The sequence below is a fragment of the Accipiter gentilis genome, chromosome 16, assembly GCF_929443795.1.
Source record: "Accipiter gentilis chromosome 16, bAccGen1.1, whole genome shotgun sequence".
In the NCBI taxonomy this organism is placed as follows: domain Eukaryota; kingdom Metazoa; phylum Chordata; class Aves; order Accipitriformes; family Accipitridae; genus Astur; species Astur gentilis.
This window is the reverse complement of record NC_064895.1, coordinates 28,851,745-28,870,167: the sequence shown is the minus strand read 5'-3', so window position 1 is coordinate 28,870,167 and position 18,423 is coordinate 28,851,745. Positions and strand designations below refer to the sequence as shown.

Below are 18,423 nucleotides of genomic sequence, written 5' to 3'. Positions count from 1 at the left end.
TGCAGTTTGTGCGTCTTAGGCTCTCATATGACTCTTCCAAGGAGGACAATGTACTGAGATTGTATCTGGCCTGACACGTCTCCTGCCACATCTGTGATGAGCACTCCACCTACATGGCGCAGCTGGGAAAGTGAGGCAGGGACACTGAATGTTTTTGCCAAAATAAGGTCAGGCTTTCCCAGTCAGTTCCTCTGTGAGCTGGTTGGGTTTTTCTTCTTCATCTGTACAGGCTGTATTACACAGCATTTCTGTGGTTAGTTCAAGTACAGGAGCAGGATAGTTCTGGCCATGGGCTCTTTCCTGGCCTGTTTTCACTCTGCTGCTCTGAATTTCACAAGCTGCTCCGAAAACAAATTAGCCCAAGCAGCGTGCAGCAGTCCCGGCTGCGGGTATCACTCCAACCTTCTGCAACTCTGCCCTGCGTGGTGCAGTGCCAGGTTCCCTACGATACCCAAAACAGATTCCGGAGATGAAAGCTAGTTCAGAGCAGTGATCACTCTAGCCTGATGTGCTCCTCAGGCTCTGCCTGCCTCCAGGGATGGGCCAGGATGCTGGAAGGATCTGCTGGCAGAACCAAACTCCTGCTGAATTGCAGGAGTCAAAGTTGGCTTAAATCGGAAGCAGAAAGGTGGCATCTGTTCGTAGGCTTACTGGCAGCTTGCACATCTGTTCCTGAGCTGTTGGTATTTACCAGTCTAGCTCTGGAAAGTTTTTGCTACCCATAAGCAGTTTGAATCCCCCATCCCTGAGCTCCAGGCACTAATACTCCACCTTGTGAAAAGAGTTAATAGATGCTGCCTGCCCTCTTTCTGTCTCTTTGTGTGTTCTCTTTTTCAACAGCGAGGGCTGGTTAGAAATGGCATCTCTGTGTTTTACCTAACATTAGCAAAATGACTTTAGTGCAGAAAATGCAAGGCAGGTGTCCCCATTTCATCAGCTCTCGGCTCTCCCCGAGCATGCTGCTGGATCTTGTACAGGGAGAGCTCAGGTGCCCAGGCTTGATGGAGACACGGAGCCAAAGAAGGGATGCTGTAGAGACGGGGAGGTCATAGTGGGAAAAAGCTTCCCCTGGGATTGAATTTTGTAGTGCAAACAAAATTTATCAGGGGTGTACATGGGGAGGCTGACATAAGGCTACTATTTTTTCCTGTATTAAGTGATATAGAGCTGTGTTTCTCCAGCCCCAAGCTTCTGGGTCTCAGCCTTATGCATCCAGCACTGTTGATGCTGCACTATTGGGCCTTGGGTAACATTTGTTGGGTTTTGTGACTTAGAACCTGAAAGGGCAATATTCCTATTGTATAGGACTGACCTTTGAAAATCCTCCAACAGTTTATTTCCATCCAAAGATCTTTGAGTTGTTAGCAAACATTTGTCAAACGAACAGCTGCCCTGTGAGATTAGGAAAGTATAGACGGCACCAGTTGAAATGCAGCCGCATTGACTTGGAGCATGCCAGTAGTTTCAACAGTGCATTATATCATTACCCCGAGCTTTAGAAGAGCAAGCTGTTTTATCCAACAACCTTTTTGCTATTAAAATTACCACTATAGCAGCCAAGGGGTATTTAGAGAGGAAGAAGAGGCACAGAGGATGAAGTCAGAGTTGCGAGACTGTCAGAAGCAAGAGCTTGAAGATGGAAAGGGTAAAATGAAGGCTGAGAAAACAGAGTTTTTCTGAGAATGTATTTTGTTGTTAGGATGAGTGTTTCGGTGCTGTCACTGGAGAAGTCTCGGTGACAGGATCATTACCCTTCTTGCAGAAAGCTGGATGTGACACCCCACGTGGCCTCTTGCAAAGGGTCTCTGGAGGAGCCGTGGACAGCAGGACAAGAGCAAAACCTCACAGCAGAATCAGCATCTGGTGAGGGCCAGACTGCAGGCCAGTTCAACACCACCACTTTTAAATTGCAGCAGAAACCCTGCAGACAGGATGTTTCTAGTTTATTTGCGTTACTTTGTCTTACGGAAATCAAATAGTTGTGTACATAAGCCCTGGCTTGCATTGAATCCATGTGTGCTCTTGCTACAGACACTTCTGCAATCCGTTGTCTCCCCAGCATGTTTCGGCTCTGAGCGCTGGGACCGCTTCTAGGCTGGGCAGAATAAATATCTGAATTTTCAGGCCTTGAATACTAAGACAGGATTTGCCAGGTTGAAAGCAGGTTTGCAATATTTTTCTAGCTGCAGCTTGAAAAAGCATCAATAAAGAACCACCAATTCATTCACCTGTCAGAACATCATCACGCCTTTGGATGTTGCCAATTTCATTCCAAAATAAAACCCCACCAAACCCAAAATTGGGGTTATCAGCGTGAGATCTTCCCTTCTCAAATGGTTTTTTGTGGTTGCACAGCAAACAGCAACTTGTAAATCTGGCTCGTGATCCCAGATGTGCTAATGGAAGTTAGGTTGTGAGCTTTTCTGTCCCCTTGCTCTCAGCAGTTTCCCCCCTGTGAGCTTCCATGTAAAACGCAGAGTGGAGTTTCAGAAAGTTGAGAAAGGAGTGAGATGAAGCAATGGGAGACGAGGTATTTGAAAGCCTCAACTGCAAGTGACAGCATGTTATCCCAGGGATGTTCTTTGGAGCCAAATAATTACAAATAATTGTAAAATAAATCTAATCAGACAACCAACTCAACGTGCATCTTTAATTGCACAGCCACTAACAGCAGCACAAGAGGGAATAAAAATAAGTGAGTATCTAGATCCCTTTAATGCTAAAATAAGCATTCTTCTCCTTTAGTTTCTCTAGAAAGATGCGACAGCTGCACCCATATGAAAATGAATAAATAATCAGTTTTATTTGTATCGCAAGCTGTTTTCTCATCTCAGAGACGAGCAACCCACTGATAGCAGTTGAGTAGTTTAAAGAAAGACCAAGTGTTTGCACATACTACGTGCATGGACACAGTATCAGCTTAAAAAACCTATTTCCACTAGTATCTTCCTGTGTGGTTTTGTTCTCAGTGGGGGATAACTTATGCTTGGTTTTATGTTGCATTATTTAATTACACGTATTTTAAAAATGCATCTGTTTTGCCAATTTATATGCAGTATACGCTGCCTTTGGATAGCTTTCTAGCTAAATACCCTTCCAGTGAAACTCTTTTCATACCTCTGGAGATAAGTCTTAAAATAGTCTAGAAATCCTTTTCATTCAAATTTTGAGAATGCCTTAAGTTGGAGGTAGCAAAGCACAGAAGTCTGGAGGTTCAGGGCACAAAGGAGGGGGCTGTAACTGTTTCAAGGCAAAGAGGAAGTGCTGGGGAAGGAGCAGCAGAATAATTAATATATGAGAAAGGGGATAATGGTAACTTTCAAATCTATTCTTACAAGCAAAGATTAAAGGGAAAACAAGAAGGTGAAGAATTGCCAGGGGAAGCCACTGTAAAAACCAGCATCTTATCTTCAGGCAGTTGACGACTGAAGAAACTAAGAGTGTTTCTGAAGAGCTGCTTTTGGGTGGACGTTCAAATAAATTACTGATACTTTTGGTGCAAGTGCCGTCAAACCAAGCAAGAGAGCAGATTCCACAGAATACGTATGGGGTAGGTAAGAACTGATGTGGAAGAGGTCTGGGAATGAGCACCGGTGGCAAAGTGCTGTCTCTTTTCTCCTGCCCACTCTCCCCCTTGCCTGGCCACAGCAGATGCTGGTGTGACACCATCCGGAGCCAAGCACCGCATGGCCTGGGCTTCATCCAGACTAGCTGGAGCAGAGCAGGGAGCCAGCTGGGGACGGCAAGGCTGTTTCGTGGGGAGAAACCAGTCACAAGAGGAGCTCATCCTCTTACGGCTGCACCTCTCACGCAGGTGGATCCCAGCAGCCTCGATCTCTCTCCAGGATGGCTTTGGCCAGGGTAATGGGGCTCGTTTAGGGCATCTGTGTCCATTTATCAGTATCTTCTGGATTTGAGTGTTCACCCTAGGATAATGGCAGAAGGTCGTTGTCTTAACAAACAATTTAAAGAGCTGCTTTCTGCATCTGTGATTTTGCCTTTGCATCCCAAGTTTTTTAAACATGAATTATCATAAACACAATCAAAAGAACATCCATTTCTTTAGAAAATGCCGATCTGCTAAGATCTGCCAGTGCTGGTGATGTTTCTGGAAGGAGCTTTAAGACCGTGTTTATACGTGTGTCAAAGTGCAGGGCTGCAATTTCCCCTGGATTTGCAGCTCATCAGGAACTGTCAGAAACACCCTGTAGTCCCATGTTGTGCTGGACTCATTTCTTTGAGTTTTTGAGTCTGGGCTGGGAATGAGATTGTGATTGCAGGGAGGAAAGGTATCATCCCGGGGGCTTGGTAACGGTGGAAAGGCCATGCTAGCATCCTATCTTCTGCCTGCTGCCTACCCACAGAGCCCTGGTAGCCTGGCTGCGTGCCGGGAGGAGCATCGTGCTGTATTGAGTGAGACGGGGTATTTTATTTCTCATGAAATGAAGAATTGCCGGCTGAGCTCAAGGCTTGGATCTGTGCTTTTCAGTGTGTGGTTTTGGCTTTGGAAAGCAGGATGCTGGCCAGTAGAAATTGGATAAATTTCTGTCCTCTGCAAACAGAGAGGGGTTTCTCACGGTGGGAGTTGAGATTGGCAGGAGGAAACAGTTCTGTGTGGGCAGGGCGGGACCCCAGGGCTGCCCAGTTTGATGCTGCACTTTCAGGAGGCAATTGATAGTTTTCAATAAGCACTGCCGTAGTTGTCCTTGGTAAGGGCAGTTAAATAGATTTGAGGTCTGGGCTGAGAGCCACGGTGATCTTGCCAGCTTTTGTAGAGTGTCTTAGCTTGCCCAGGAGCAGGTAGTGATAAAACGCTGAGAAAATTGAGGGAAAAAGACCGCAGTCTTGGTCAGACCCGTGTGATTCACACGAACATCATCTAACTGGGAATGGGTAGAAGGCTGGAGAGATTTTTGGTGGCATCTGTAGCGATGGCAGCAGCTTCTTTGGCTTCTCCTTGGCAGCTGCCTTGGCAGAAAGCTTGGCTTCTTATCGTGCAGCCGACATGCACATATGGTGCCTGCCTCGGGACCGGCCTATTCCCTCTTTTCAGCTCCCTGACATGTTAAATGGGGGAAAGATAACACAGAGCACAAGAGAAATCGGGATCAAAGTCATCTTTAAGAGAGCGAACCTCAGGTGTGTAGTTTCCATATGGAGCCTCTCCCGATGCCAAAATTGCTGCCGTAGCTGGGATGTTTACACTGTGCTGTATCCCCATCTGACATCCCAAACTTGTTGCTTGATTTCCAGCTGGTCAGTGCAAACCCATTCTGACAGTTGCACTCCCCCAAAAATACATAGCTTCAAGGATGCTGCTGTTTCATGGGACCAGGCAGACTTGTCATCTTCCCTGTCTGCGTCTCTGGTTGGATTTGCAGAGAAGCAAGTGCCGGTCTGATCTAACACCTTGGTTGCAAAGGGAGCAGGGAATGGAGTCAGCTGTGGTTAAAAAACAGATGTGATTTATCCTGCTTATGCATAATGTGAATCTGCACACACATAACTCCTTCTAAGGAGTCTTGTAAATATTCTTAGCATTTGTATGCTCATGCATAGAGGGAAGGGACCCCGCTGTATCTGGTAGTCTGCGGATCTTAAGGGTTGATCTGGGCAACTTTCTTAATTGGAGGATGTCTGAATTTGTCCAAACTAGGAGTTGAAAATAAATGCCTGATTACAGAATAGTTTCAGGGATACTTGGTACCTGCTCATTGTTCCCCTCTGCTGGAGTTTGCTATGTCCCAAAGTCTGCTAACAGAGCCCTCCCTAACCTCTATTAAGCCTAGTTTGGCTGATTTTTAATTGCTTTCCTTTCCACATTGAGCAACTGCGTGTGTTGTGAGCCTGCAGGCACATGGGAGAGCCGGAGAAGTCTTCCCATGTGCTTTCTGCAGAAGGAAAAAGCCAACATCAAGGTGGACAGGAAGCAGCCTGAAACGAGGTTGTGGGGATATGGGTGGGATGAAGTTCATTAGCTCCCAAATGTGCAATTCTCACCTTCCTTGATGGGTGGGGATGACAGTGGCACACCGATGGCACACCAAGTGGTCAGACTGGTCACCTGTAATTTGGGACATGCGTTACTGCTTTTTCTGTATGGATGGGATCTGAACTCCTACCTGCTCCTTCTTGCAGAGTAGAACAGTGGCGTCCTCGTTGGGAGCTTTGCCCCAGATGAGGTTCTGGACAGAACCCACCCGTGAGGTCAGTACTGTACCCATTGGGTTAAGCTGAGTTTTGCAGAGAGCTTTGCTCTGGTTCAGCGGATCAGTCCTTGGGACAGCGGCAAGCGAAAGGACACAACCCCGGAGCCTCTGGCTAGAGTGCTCCCCTGCAAAGCAGGAGACCTGCTTCACTGAATCTTATTAATAAAATGTTCAGAGTTGGTGCCAAGAAAAGGGATTGGCAGTGTTGTAAATCTGCATCCTCCTTGGAGGACTGTGCTGGCAGGAGCTCTTGGCTTTTAACTTCGAAGTGTAGATCGAGGTCAACTTTTCAGGCAGAAGAGGTAGATGCATCTGGCTCCCACGTCTTCAGTGCCGTAATTCTCAGCTGCATGGCGAAAGGGAGTTCGTGGTGTCCTCATCCCCACACTGCCTACGGTGCTGTTTTTCCCCAGCCCATGTGGGTTGAATTGGCATGTATTTGGAAATGACGGAAGTGGATCCTTTTCCCAAGAGCTTGTTCTTTGTCTCACCAAATTATCCAGCCCTCCTAATGGCATCCTTCTGGCTTTTTTCTCGTAAAGACCTGACGTGAGCAATGAGATTCCTGGTTTCTTGCAGAGTTTGCTCTTTGCCCAGAAATCAATCCAGCTCACTAAGTTGACCTGTCAAAACTTCTCCAAGGGCATAGGCATTCTTCATGTTTTCACAGTCAAATTATGTGACACTTAATTTAAAGCTTAAGCATAAAGCCTCACTAGCAAGGAGATTGCTGGAAGATACTGATTTTACTGCATTTTTGTATTTATGTATAAAAATGTACTATGAAGTATTGGTTAGGGACATTATTGCTGGGCAGTCTTTGGGTTTATGCTCTGTCTTAGTTCTTGCTAACGTTTTTAAGATGCATTTGGCTAACGCGGCTATGAACAACACCAGGAGCAAATGCGCTTGCATAGAGTTGTGGGGTTTTTTTGCTCCTTGAGTCAAAAAAAACCCCATGTTGTGGAACTGAATCACCTTGAATTGCTGAAAGGAGCAGAAACTTCTAATGTGGTGTGTTGCGTGCTTGGAGGCATTTTAGGTCTTGCAGTTTGTCTCAAAAGTTTGCAAACTGTTTAGGAGGTTGATGATTTTGAGCTGGGGGCCATTTAGCTGACAGCAAAGTGTTTTAAAAAAAAAAATTATTCCCAAGGAAAAGCCCAAAAATAAGACAACCAGAAGTACACGCTCTGGGATTGCTTTGAGTCTGGAGGCGGTGGAGTTTGCATTCAGGTGCTACCACTGATGCTCTGCTCGGTGTTCGGAGGCTCAACATTTGCTGTAAGCGAAGGTGGCTTTTTCGTAAATGCATTTGTCTCTCTCTTGTAGCTCGCTGGCTGATTTCATGTCCTCCTCGCTATTTTAGTCTCCTTGGGTAAGGGTAACTGCTGACTCTATTTTGCCGGAGTGCAGCATTTCAGCTTTGCTGAGGGAACATATTTTGTTGCATTTTGACAGAGCTCTTGGCTGGAGACTGTTGAGAAACAAGATTGTGGCAAAATCAGTCATTAAAATGATGGAAGGGCAGGAGAAGCAGGCCTGGGTGAGAGATTTGAGACCTCATTCTCATTGAAAAAGAACTGAGAGAGGGTTTGGTTGTGGCACCTGGGTACTTTTGTGGGGTGGAAGAAGCCCCCTGAGGAGCAGCAGCTGGGAGCCAAAGGCAGATTAATTCAGAACGAGGAGCGAGCTGTTAACATTTGAGAGTGAACATCTCCGAGGAAGGATGGATTCCCTCTCTGATGATGTCTTCAATTAGAGACAAGGTGCCTTTCTGGCGGGGATGCTTCTGCCGGCCACAGCTCAGGTCTGAGACGAGGTCCCTGTGACCTGGATCATGCAGAACGTTAATGTAGGTGACTTGAAAGTCCCTTTTGGCTTAAATTAGTGCTGTCAACCCCACTAGGGGTCTGCTGTTGGTTCTCTAGGAAGCATTACAGTTCAACCAGTGCCATGAAATTTGCTCTCGTGGCTTTGTAGTTTTGTCCAAGTTGTCATTTCCCAGCTGCTTTATGGTGCCATGTAATGAGAGCTTTCCAGAGGAAGGGTGGCTGCATCAAGTCCCCAGGTCCACCATGTAAGGAGGTCACACAAGATAATCAAGTGACCTCCTGTGGCCTGTAAATCCCTGAATTTGGCAACATAATGTACCTCTTGTCTGTACATCATATGCAGTCACCATAGCATCTGTTGGCTTTCTCCACACCGTCCCACACGTGGTGGAGGGAGATTACTTTGTTATTGCTGGAAGAGTGGAAGAGTGCTTTGAGATACCTGTGGCCGAGGTGCAATAAGGTGTCATTCAGCTGTATTTTAAGTGTGTGATGAAGTAATGAAAAATTGTTAAATCTCATTTAATGCCATGTGAGGGAGAGGATTAGACTTTTTTTATACTTTGCTGTTATAGTAATGCTTCTTTTTTCAGCTGGCCTAATAAGCTTCTGAGTATGCTTGTGCCCATAATGTCCATTTCACGCCTGAGAAATCTGGTGTTTTTAGAGGCCCATTGAAATGTAAAAACTTTAGAAGAGAGAGAAATGTTTCAAGTTCCTGAATCAAATACTCTTCCCATTCCCTCTAACCTGTTTTTACCAGATTAGTTGCTTGTGTTAAAGTGGAAAAGTTTCCCAAAAATTCACTTTTATCTTTCTCAAGAGTTACATTTTCTGTCTGATAACGTGATGCCCTTGTTTCTGCAGCTCAGGATGCAGTGTATGTGGTCAAGATCAAAACCTGGTCTTGTCTGGGGAGGCTTGAACCATCTCAGGGGGACAGAGAGATGGGAGGAAGGTTCCCATCGTTTCCATCCCGGATCGCTGCCTGCAGGTCCCCACGCGCTCCCTTGGTGTAGTTGCCCAGGGGAAAGTACAGGGATTTACAAAAGCCACTGAATAGTTGTCTGATGACAATTAGCTGCATCCTAAAAGTGCTGTAGATCAGGATAGTTTCTTTGAAAACAAGGCATCAAAGGCAATAGCTTTAAGTTGCTTCTAACGTTTGCTGGAATTAATGTGATGAATTGTACGTGCTTATCAAGGCTTGGAGGCATCCGGCTCCTTTGTAGCATCCTTCTCTTTAGGGAAGAGTTTAATGCCAGTGCACTGATCTCTCTATCCTCTGGGGTCCCCAATTTCAGACATTTGAGGTAGGATCCGCTTCACTTTCTCAATTGACAGTAGTTGCATCACGTTATTGTTCAGCAAGTTACAGGAAAACAAGAGAATCAATAAATTTGCTGGGTTTTTCCTTGGGATATATTGATTTACAGGCTGCTTAAATCTTAAATGCTCCCAGATGAAAGGCAGGAGTATGCCTATTTTTGGTGAAACGCAAAAGCTGAACGCTGACACTTCCAGACCTGCAAAGCTTCAGACTTGATGGAGTAACTGGAAACATGTCCATTGCAGAACTGGTGCCGAGTTTTGCTTCCTGTCCAGATGTTTACAACGCAAGAACGTGGACCTGACTCCAAAGCTCAGGTGAAGAACGGCCCCAACTTTGTTGGGTCCTTGGACCTCTGAGCTAAACATCACATCTTTACCTCTCCCTCAATTTTGAATAGCAGCCAAAGCTCAAGTCTGGCCCTGGATTCTCTTTCATCTTTTGCACAGTCCCCTTGGAAATGAGTCGACACAAAAAAGTACAGTTGCACGGGGGCTCGCTCTGGCAGCAGCTTTAGAAGTGGCTTGACCACAAAATGCAGGACAGTGCTATGGGAAAACCTCCGCGCTGCCATTTTCAGCTTTGGGGAGCAAAAATGAGTTGATGTTCGTAGACGCGGTACCTGAATCTTTCCTGAGAAGCTGAGATGACCCACAGTGAGTAGGAGTCTGATAAATTCAAAGTGGTGCCCACTTCCCAGCACATCAGTGAGGCAGAGAGGGGTTTCTGCTGCTGCTCTTTTGTCCTTTGTCCATCCATACATCTTCAACTAGCAAGGCAGGACCTTGCCTGGAAAGCATATCAATTTACTATGGACTCAATCCAGTTTCCACTAATCCTAATGAGTAGGACACCCAAAGACTTCAGTGAGATCAGGCTTTCTGAGGAAATACCATCATAACACCAGAGACACAGCATGGTACATGCTCTTTAGCAGAAGGCTAAATTATATATCGGGGCTGGTTTTAGTAAGTTTGCAAACTTCCTAGAAGGTGGGATCTGCAACGGGAGGTAAAATTTGGTGGTCACAGGACTTCATCAGGAGAAAGGTGCTGCTTTCAGAAACTCATCTTATATTGTTGAGCTGGAGAGAGTGATGACCATTTCACAGCTGGTCTAGACTGGAATTTACTGGAGGGGCCTTTGCCTGTGTCAGAAACCATGAAAGCTACTCTCAGGTGGTTTTTGCAAATGCTGCTGATCCTGAAGTCTTCATGAAGCAGCTGAGAGCTGGTGTGCAGGGTGGGTTGCCCATGTGCCGACTGGGAAAGGAGCTGGCCATGTGTGGGAGGCAGAAAACTTCCTAAGGCATTTAACCCCTCACATAATAAAATCAGATCCTGTAAATGTAACGATGCACTGGGTGATTGATTAGAAAAGGGTTGGAATTTGGGCCTTATGGCTCTTAGTTAAGAAGGTGAAATGCCTCTGTCCCACTGGAGGCATTCAGCAGCCCCCACCAAAGTCTGCTTTGCTGCCCCGTGCGATGTTCTTGGTTTTGTTGTTGTATTGGTTTGCCAAAGTGCTGTTCCAGTCTAAAAAGCAACTCTGAGCGGGGCCCAGCTGCCCCATCTTGAGCCGCAGCCCCTGTTTCTGAGCCAGCAGATCTGGTCGTCCTGGTGCAGCTGCAAGAGCACTTGGGTTTGCTAAAACCATTTACAGAGAAGAGCCTTGGGACGTAGGAGAAATTTTAAATTCTCCTTGTCGACAATTTGGGGACCACTCTTGGCTCCTCTCCTTTCCTGGTTGATGCATCCAGAGGATGCCCACAGCTTGTTGGGTTTGGTGATGCTTCTGTGGAGGTGGTTTTCTCAAAGCCTGTGCTGGCCTCCTTGTGTCCAGGTCTTCCTTGGCCTCCTGGGTCAGTGCCTTAGGGCCATACCGTTCCAAACCTCCTGGTTTTTGATTCCTGTCTTACCAGCTGCCTCCCCTGAATCAGTGTGTGGAGTTGCCTCCTCTTCCCTCCTCATTGCCCATTCCCACTGTGATCCCTGCAACTGCTCTTTTCCAGCAGTTTCCAGATAGAGAAGCTATCCCTGGAAGCATCTGCTGGCTCACGCTGACTCTGAAAGTAAATACAAACGCCGTGCTGATTTTTGTCATGCTTTTCCACCTTGGGAGGGAGAGGGGGAAGAAATTCCTGCGCCGGCATTGTTTGTCTCTGCTTTTGCCTTCTCCTATGGCTACTAATTGCATCGCAGCCCTCCTGGGGTGGGAGTGCTGCCGGCTCAGCTCTGGCCCCGCTCCACCACGGCTTAGAGCTGCATAATTTGTTCACCTCCCTGCAATAAATTGTTCATGCTTTTGATAGATCTTCAGTGAAATATTTTAATGCGTTCTTGTTGAATGTTCCTTCCCCCCACCCCCAGCAGCTATTGACAGATGAAAGCACTAACACTGGCTTTACATGGGAATTTAATCGTACCAGCTGTCATGCAGATCCCCAATACAAATATTTTCCACTGTTAATGGTTTCAGTGTGGCCTTTTTTTGTGTGATCAAATGTAATCTTATTTAATGGAGTTTTATTGCTGTGACGCCTTATTCTTTTCACCAGGCTGGACTTTATTTTTAAATCAAAAGAGATTGTTCAGAGGAGAGCCAGAGAAATGACTGGAGGGATTGAATGGGACGGGCAGCCCGGGATGAACTGAGTGACTATAGATCAGCCAGGGCAGGCGAAAAGTGTAAGAGCAAGGGAGAGAACGGGTCCAGCATGGAAGGGGCAGTCAAGAAGAGGGAGAAATTCAGTGCGATTTTAAATGTGTGTGGCTGGGGATAAGCAAAATTGCACAGGCAGGGAGATTGGAAGAGTTTTAAGAGAGGGAGGCATTGCAAACGAGTTGTGTCCAAGGCAGAAATCATGGGTAGTTGCAGAAACAATTCAGTTTACATCAGCACTGGAGAAATGCTGCTAGGGCTACTTCTTCAGGGACCGTAGGAGAGACCAGCCATGGCTGCTGTGTTTTCCTCTCTTCGTTATTGCAGAGCCGCCCTCCTGCGTGCGAGAGGGCAGGTGACCACAAGCCCAGCCATTACACCTGGTACCTGGCATCGTGGGGCTTGGGTTCGGGTTCGGCAGTCCTACGAGAAGGGCAGGAGACAGCAGGTAGAAAGGCTGGAAGCTGGAGCTGGTGCTGGACTGAGCGGGTGCTTTTTTCTTAGACAGCATTTCCCCATCGCAGGGTCTCCGAAGCAGGGTGAAAATCCTGGAGCATGCAGCTGGAGTGCGTAGCCCCAGCCCCTAAATCTCTTCTCTGGGCACGTAGAGCCACTGTAACTATTGTGTGTTCATCTCTTAGGTTGTCCGCACAGAGAAGAACAGCCTGAACAACCGGTTCCTGCCGTGGGATGAGATCGAGACGGAGGCCATCCTGTCCATTGATGATGATGCTCACCTTCGCCATGACGAGATCATGTTTGGGTTCCGGTGAGTAGCCTCCACGCATGTAGGCTTTAGACCTAAACTGATGTTTTCTGTATCCAGGGTCTGCCCAGGTGTAGCCTGGCCTCATGGCTAAAGCTGGGGCCAGAATTAGGGCTAGCACATCCCTTCCTGTGGCTTTCCAACTCAATTTTTTGGAGGCAGAATACGTGGTAATGAATGGTTTAATGAGTGCAGGCAGGTGGGCTGATTTCAGGTTGTCCGGGCAACCCTGATTGTCACGCTTCCTAACCTTGACTCTTCAGCTTTTGTTGTGCTGACAACGTTCCCTTCATGGTTTTCGGAGTGTGTGGCTTCCTAGGGTGGAAGGAAACTGGAAAACAAATCCAAGAGGCTGTTGCACTCTATCCTTCATGTGCCATTGGCAAGGCCAGGACATTCGCAGCCGCTGCAGGACGTGATGCTCGTGTGCTCGCAGTGGACTGTCATCCTCTTTGCTCCGTGTGACATTGGGATGTGACAGCTATTTTGGTGGTTTTTTTCTGCAGAGCATGGAAAAGACAGATGTTACACAGAAAAGGCTGGTGGTGGTTGCTCTCATTCCCACCCCCTTTCTGCTTCAGTATCTATGTTTTCCCTTGACTTTGCCCTGGCAAAAAGTTTCCCAATTATGGGGCCAAGGGAGAAAGAATTTATGTGGGCTTCTGCCGTGGGAGGTTTCTGCAGGCTGCTCCTGCAGCTCGTAGAGCGAAACCTCGCTGGCTGCCAAAGAGGTGCCGGGGAGTGAGGATGGCACGAGGAGAGAGCGCTGGCGCTCGTTTGGCTGCGGCTCATCAGCCCGCCAGCCCAGGAGCGGAGGCTGTGATTGCTAATCCGAGAGCACCCAGCAGCTGGCTGGGGGGCGGGAGACGGGGACCAGCTCTCCACTCTCACCAAAACGTGTTGGCTCATGTTTGGGAGGAAGATTAAAAGGCACAAAATGCCTGGAAACCCAACAAGCTCTCTCTGAGAGATGACAAATGAGGTGTTGAAGTGATTAAAGCAGGGGAGTAGGCGTCAGGGCTCCTGACTTTCCCTTCCATGCCCTGTTCCAGGCTCTTTATCTGAACTTGGCTGTTTTCTCCCTCTCTTTGGTCTCCATTTTCCTTTGCTCATCCGCAGCACCTGGCTGAGGCTTTACCAGTTAGCCCTGGAGAGCATCAAATGAAACTTATAAGTGCCGCATATTATTCTCACTCATCCCTGCTTACAAACACCTTATTCCCGCAAAGTCTCCCTGTGTTAACGCATTCTGCCAGGGAAGAGACAGTGTCTCGGCGATTGAGTGAACCTCTGCCCATAACAACTGTGTTTTGTTGAAACTTTGCTTCAGGCTGTAATTCTTGGGGGAAGAGCCTCTTCTTGCTCTGTTTGCTGCTCAGGAGAGGGCTGGAGGCGGGCACCCAAGCAAACCTTTCTGAGGAGCACACCCAAAACAATTCTCTGGAGAAATCCTTATTTTTCTGGCTGAGCTGGGAAGGAAAAAGTGTCATGTTCATAGGAAAGTGAGGCGTGGGAGAAGTGAAAGAGAATGAGTAGTTTCAACTCTGGCTTTTCAAAACAATCACACTGGATTGACAGCAACCGCAGCAAATAAGTGCTTGCTGGGAGGATAGTGCCAGGGAAGCTGCTGGCGGTGTTAATTACTCAGTTTTCATTACCAGGTTATATCAGAGTTTCATTAATTTGAGTAGAGGATATAACAATAAACACGTCTTTGCTCCTGTCTGTGTCAGTAAGTGTAATGAAAGCTCGGGGCTCTTGGAAACTCAGTCTCTTCAGCAGCCTGGCATTGCCCTGCAGCCATTGCTTCTGTACCTCTCCATGGGAACAGGGGTTGTGGGAGGAACTTGCATGCACATGAGGGGAAAAAAGCAAAAAGGCCGTTTTCTGCCCTATTTTGTGCCTGTGAAGAAGGGAAAACCCTTCTGTGTCCAACAGGCTGCCGCCTGGGACTTGTTTCTTGTAGTCTGGAGTCACTTGGACACGGAGATGGGATCAGATGATCCAAAGGAAGCTGGCACCCCTGTCAGTGGAAGCTGGCTGTATTTCCCAGGTTAGGCATTAGGCACTGACTTTGTTCTTAATTAGTCCTGTCAGTGTTGCAGCTATCCTGTGGGATTTCTCTCGAGGAGAGTGAGCTTCAGAGGAGAGCAGAATATTAAGCAAGTCCACGCTTTCACGTGCAAACCTCATGATTTAAGTCCTTATGGCTTAACTGTGAGCGTGCATTAGGGTGAAGGATGTGCTTACGGCCCCAGAGGTTTTTCCTATATGGACAGAGCCTGGGAAGCTGCCGGGTGCTGGTTTGGGATGGGAAGCTGGCAGTTTGGCACTCCAGATCCTCCATCTGGAGGCACCAGGGTCTTCAGCATCTCAGCAGCTTTCCTAAAGGGAGCTTGATGTTACCTCAGCTTTACAGAGGAAGAAACTGAGCTTGTGGGAGATGGAAAGTCCCAGGGATTTGGGGGAAGAGGCCAGGAGGTGCCGGGTTGCTCCCAGGCCAAGCCTTGGCTGCTCTGGCCTTTCCATAGAAGGGAAATAAGAGAGAAGCAGCGCTGGCATATGTGTTGTGCAGTGATGCCCCTGCACGGGCTGCGGGAAGCTGGTGGCAAATCGAAGTTTCCCATCTTGCTGGCTTTCCCTGTCTCTTTCTCTGCCTTTCCATCCGAGGTCTTATGTTTTCCATTCTCTGTGTAATTCAGAAACTAATTTTGGGCCACTGGGCTTTTTTGTTAGTTTTCTTTTAAACCTACAGAACAGCCCTTAGAATTTAGAAATGCCCTAATTTATGAGGTAGTAGCACTTTCCCTGTGAAAAAGCAACTCGAACATGCGTCTAGGAGAGGACCAAGGTGAGCAGCTCAGCTTTGTACCAAGCAATGTTGGTCTGTGCTCACAGCCTGTGCTTGGGAGAGCTGACCAAGGTGTGCTTCAGTTCACATCTAACAGCTCCTGAACCTTTAACAAGACAAGGTCAACAAATTCTGCCTGTCCATTAAAGGCAAGATTTCTGCATTCACCCCTTTCCTGCACTACAATAGGAAAGCAATCAGAGTTATCTCAGGGTGAGACCTTGTTAACCTGTCACTCAGGCAGCTGTGACAGCCAGTCGGTCCCTCCCACCGACAGTGGAGCTTCGGTGCTGTGGAGGTGGGTGAGTTTGCACTGCGCAGCCTACGTAAAAAGACGTCTTTTGCATGTTGGAATTCTCTTTATTTCTATTTTTAAAAAAATTAAATGGACTTTAAAGCAAGGTAATTGGATGCTTTAACTATGTTAATCCTTTTTGCCCAAACTACAATTTATGTTGTCCGTTCTTTGGATGAGCAGTTGCCAAACTTTTTTAAGCGTAGGCATCTCTTATCACTTGCAGCCCCACCTTGGGATCTGGTCCATTGGCATCAAGGGCATAGTCCTGTGTGTAGTGGTTCTCAGCCAGAGCCGTGCTCATCTCCAGACAGGGTCCCCGGGTTTGTGTCTCACTGAAAGGCTTTGTGTTTGCAGTGTCTGGAGAGAGGCAAGGGACCGCATCGTTGGCTTCCCAGGGCGCTACCACGCATGGGACATCCCCCATCAGTCCTGGCTCTACAACTCTAACTACTCTTGCGAGCTCTCTATGGTGCTCACTGGTGCTGCCTTCTTCCATAAGGTGAGATTTTGTCACCACAAAGCCCTGAGCTTTCCCTTCCTTCTTAGAGCAACCAGAGTCTGTATGTTTGTGGGGTTGGGTTTTGGGTTTTTTTTGTTGTTGTTGTTGGTTTTGGGGGTTTTTTTGTTTGTTTTTTTTTCTAAAAAGAACACGTTTTGGAGCTCACCACTCCTTTTCCCTCCCTTTCTCCAAACTGAAACACAGCCAGCAACTGGTCTGTGTCCCAGCAAGCGGTCTCCTCGAGGAGCTGCCTATGTTTGTGCCATGTGAGAAGCACCACGGCACTGAAGCAGGTGGATGGAGACTGGGGCCGAGCGTGTTTCAGCGATGCTCTCGGTGAGGGCGAGGCGGGCCATGGGATTGCCTGCCATGCGTCTTTACTGCAGCATCTTTAACAGACTCAAAAGTGTTGCAGTTTGCATGGAAGTCATGGGTTTCTGCAGCTGCCTGGTGGCACAGGTTGGCTGGTAGGTGTGAGAGGTGGCTGATTTCTTTATGTTGGAAGGGAGCAGTGCCAAAAGTGGCTACGTGATGTGTGCCTCTCTGTATGGGAGAGACGACAGTGGGCAAACAGGCCTTGAGAAAAGGATGGGCTGTTTTCCCAAGGGGAATGTCCTGAGCTGTCATATCAGGTGGGAAGGTAATCCACCAGCTACTGCTGCCATGCTGACTCTGCAGCAGCAAAGACAGCAAGATCTGAGGGGGCTGAAACCGTTATTTCTCAACTTCAGAAGTTACAGGAGCCTTGGGACTTGGTCAGGGTGGTGGCTGTGGGGTAGATTTGCTGTGGCTACAGTAGATCTTCTGGATGCAGGAGTAACTCCGTTATGGGGAGTCTTTCCACTGGCGTCCTTGAGCTCTGAGTCAGACATGTCCCAGCGAGTCGTCTTGATACTCACCTGTGATGCTGCAACTGCTCCAGGCCTGGTGCACATGGCACCAGCGGTGGTGGGCACTTGCTGCTTGGGACCACCTTGAGCAATGTTGTGCTTTTTTTATCCTTTCCAGTACTACGCCTACCTGTACTCCTACGTGATGCCGCAAGCCATTCGCGACATGGTGGATGAGTACATCAACTGCGAGGACATCGCCATGAACTTCCTGGTCTCTCACCTGACAAGAAAACCTCCCATAAAGGTAAAGTGCCGGGTGGATGCTTGTACTGGTCTTTGTATTTCTGGAGAAACAGTGGTTTGGTTGATGTCTCTGAAAGGCAAGGAGCATGTTAGGAGGCTGCTCTAGGGAAAATCCAGTTCCCTTTATCTCAGCGCAGAAGCTGTGCCGTGCATGCACGTATGTGCTGCCCTTGCCAAAATCTGGCTGCACTGTGTCTCTGAAGTGCTGCATTGCAAGCGTGACATGCTCAAGGCTGTCAGCATGGCCTCTGGCCTCGAGGAGATGTAGTGTGTGTTCAAAAAGGTGTGAAAACTCACTGTAACCCCTTAGAAGCAGCCAAATCCCTGCCATGGCAAGCAGATGAGTTGGGGTTTGACTTACACTGCAGCTCAGACCGGAGGGTTTCCTGGCTTAGCAAAGGCCCTTCTGAGCCTTCCTTCCCAAAAAGGAAAAATTTCTGTCTTTCCATAACATACAGCACAAGTAGGAATGATTTTCTTGCTGATTTCATGTAGCTTTCCAGAGACATTTACTTACCTGTGTGAGGAGGGCTGTTGGTCTAAACACTGCAGCCTAGCTGAAATATTCCTGCCCAGTGATAACAAATGTATGTCACAATTTTTGAGCATGAATTTTAGATGCAGATCATTCTGCTCTTTATTGCTGCTGGCAAACTGGTCTTTACAGCCCTGCATATGTCTCACTGTCGCAGGCCAGCTGCCTTAGAGACGGGTCTTGGCTGTAAATATGACGGGTGGGTTTTTCTGTGTGGTGTTCTTTCCATCTGGAGTTACTATGAAGTGGAGGTTGTAGAGTTTGGTGCAGCTGAGAGGAGAATCAGACCAAAACCAAAGGGCTGCA

At 47.6% G+C, this 18,423-nt stretch overlaps 1 protein-coding gene across 11 annotated transcripts in view; it reads left to right on the top strand.

The window, feature by feature from the left end:
• EXTL3 (exostosin like glycosyltransferase 3) overlaps positions 1 to 18,423 on the top strand; it is a 159,897-nt gene that overhangs the window by 136,293 nt on the left and 5,181 nt on the right. For all 11 annotated transcript variants that reach the window (XR_007508358.1, XR_007508360.1, XR_007508353.1 and 8 more), the window contains 3 exons: positions 12,674 to 12,801; positions 16,302 to 16,446; positions 17,455 to 17,583. Coding sequence is in view for 1 of the 11 variants with exons in the window: in XM_049819210.1 (XP_049675167.1) it covers positions 12,674 to 12,801; positions 16,302 to 16,446; positions 17,455 to 17,583 (402 nt within the window). In the remaining 10 variants the exon portion in view is untranslated. The remainder of the gene's footprint in view (positions 1 to 12,673; positions 12,802 to 16,301; positions 16,447 to 17,454; positions 17,584 to 18,423) is intronic.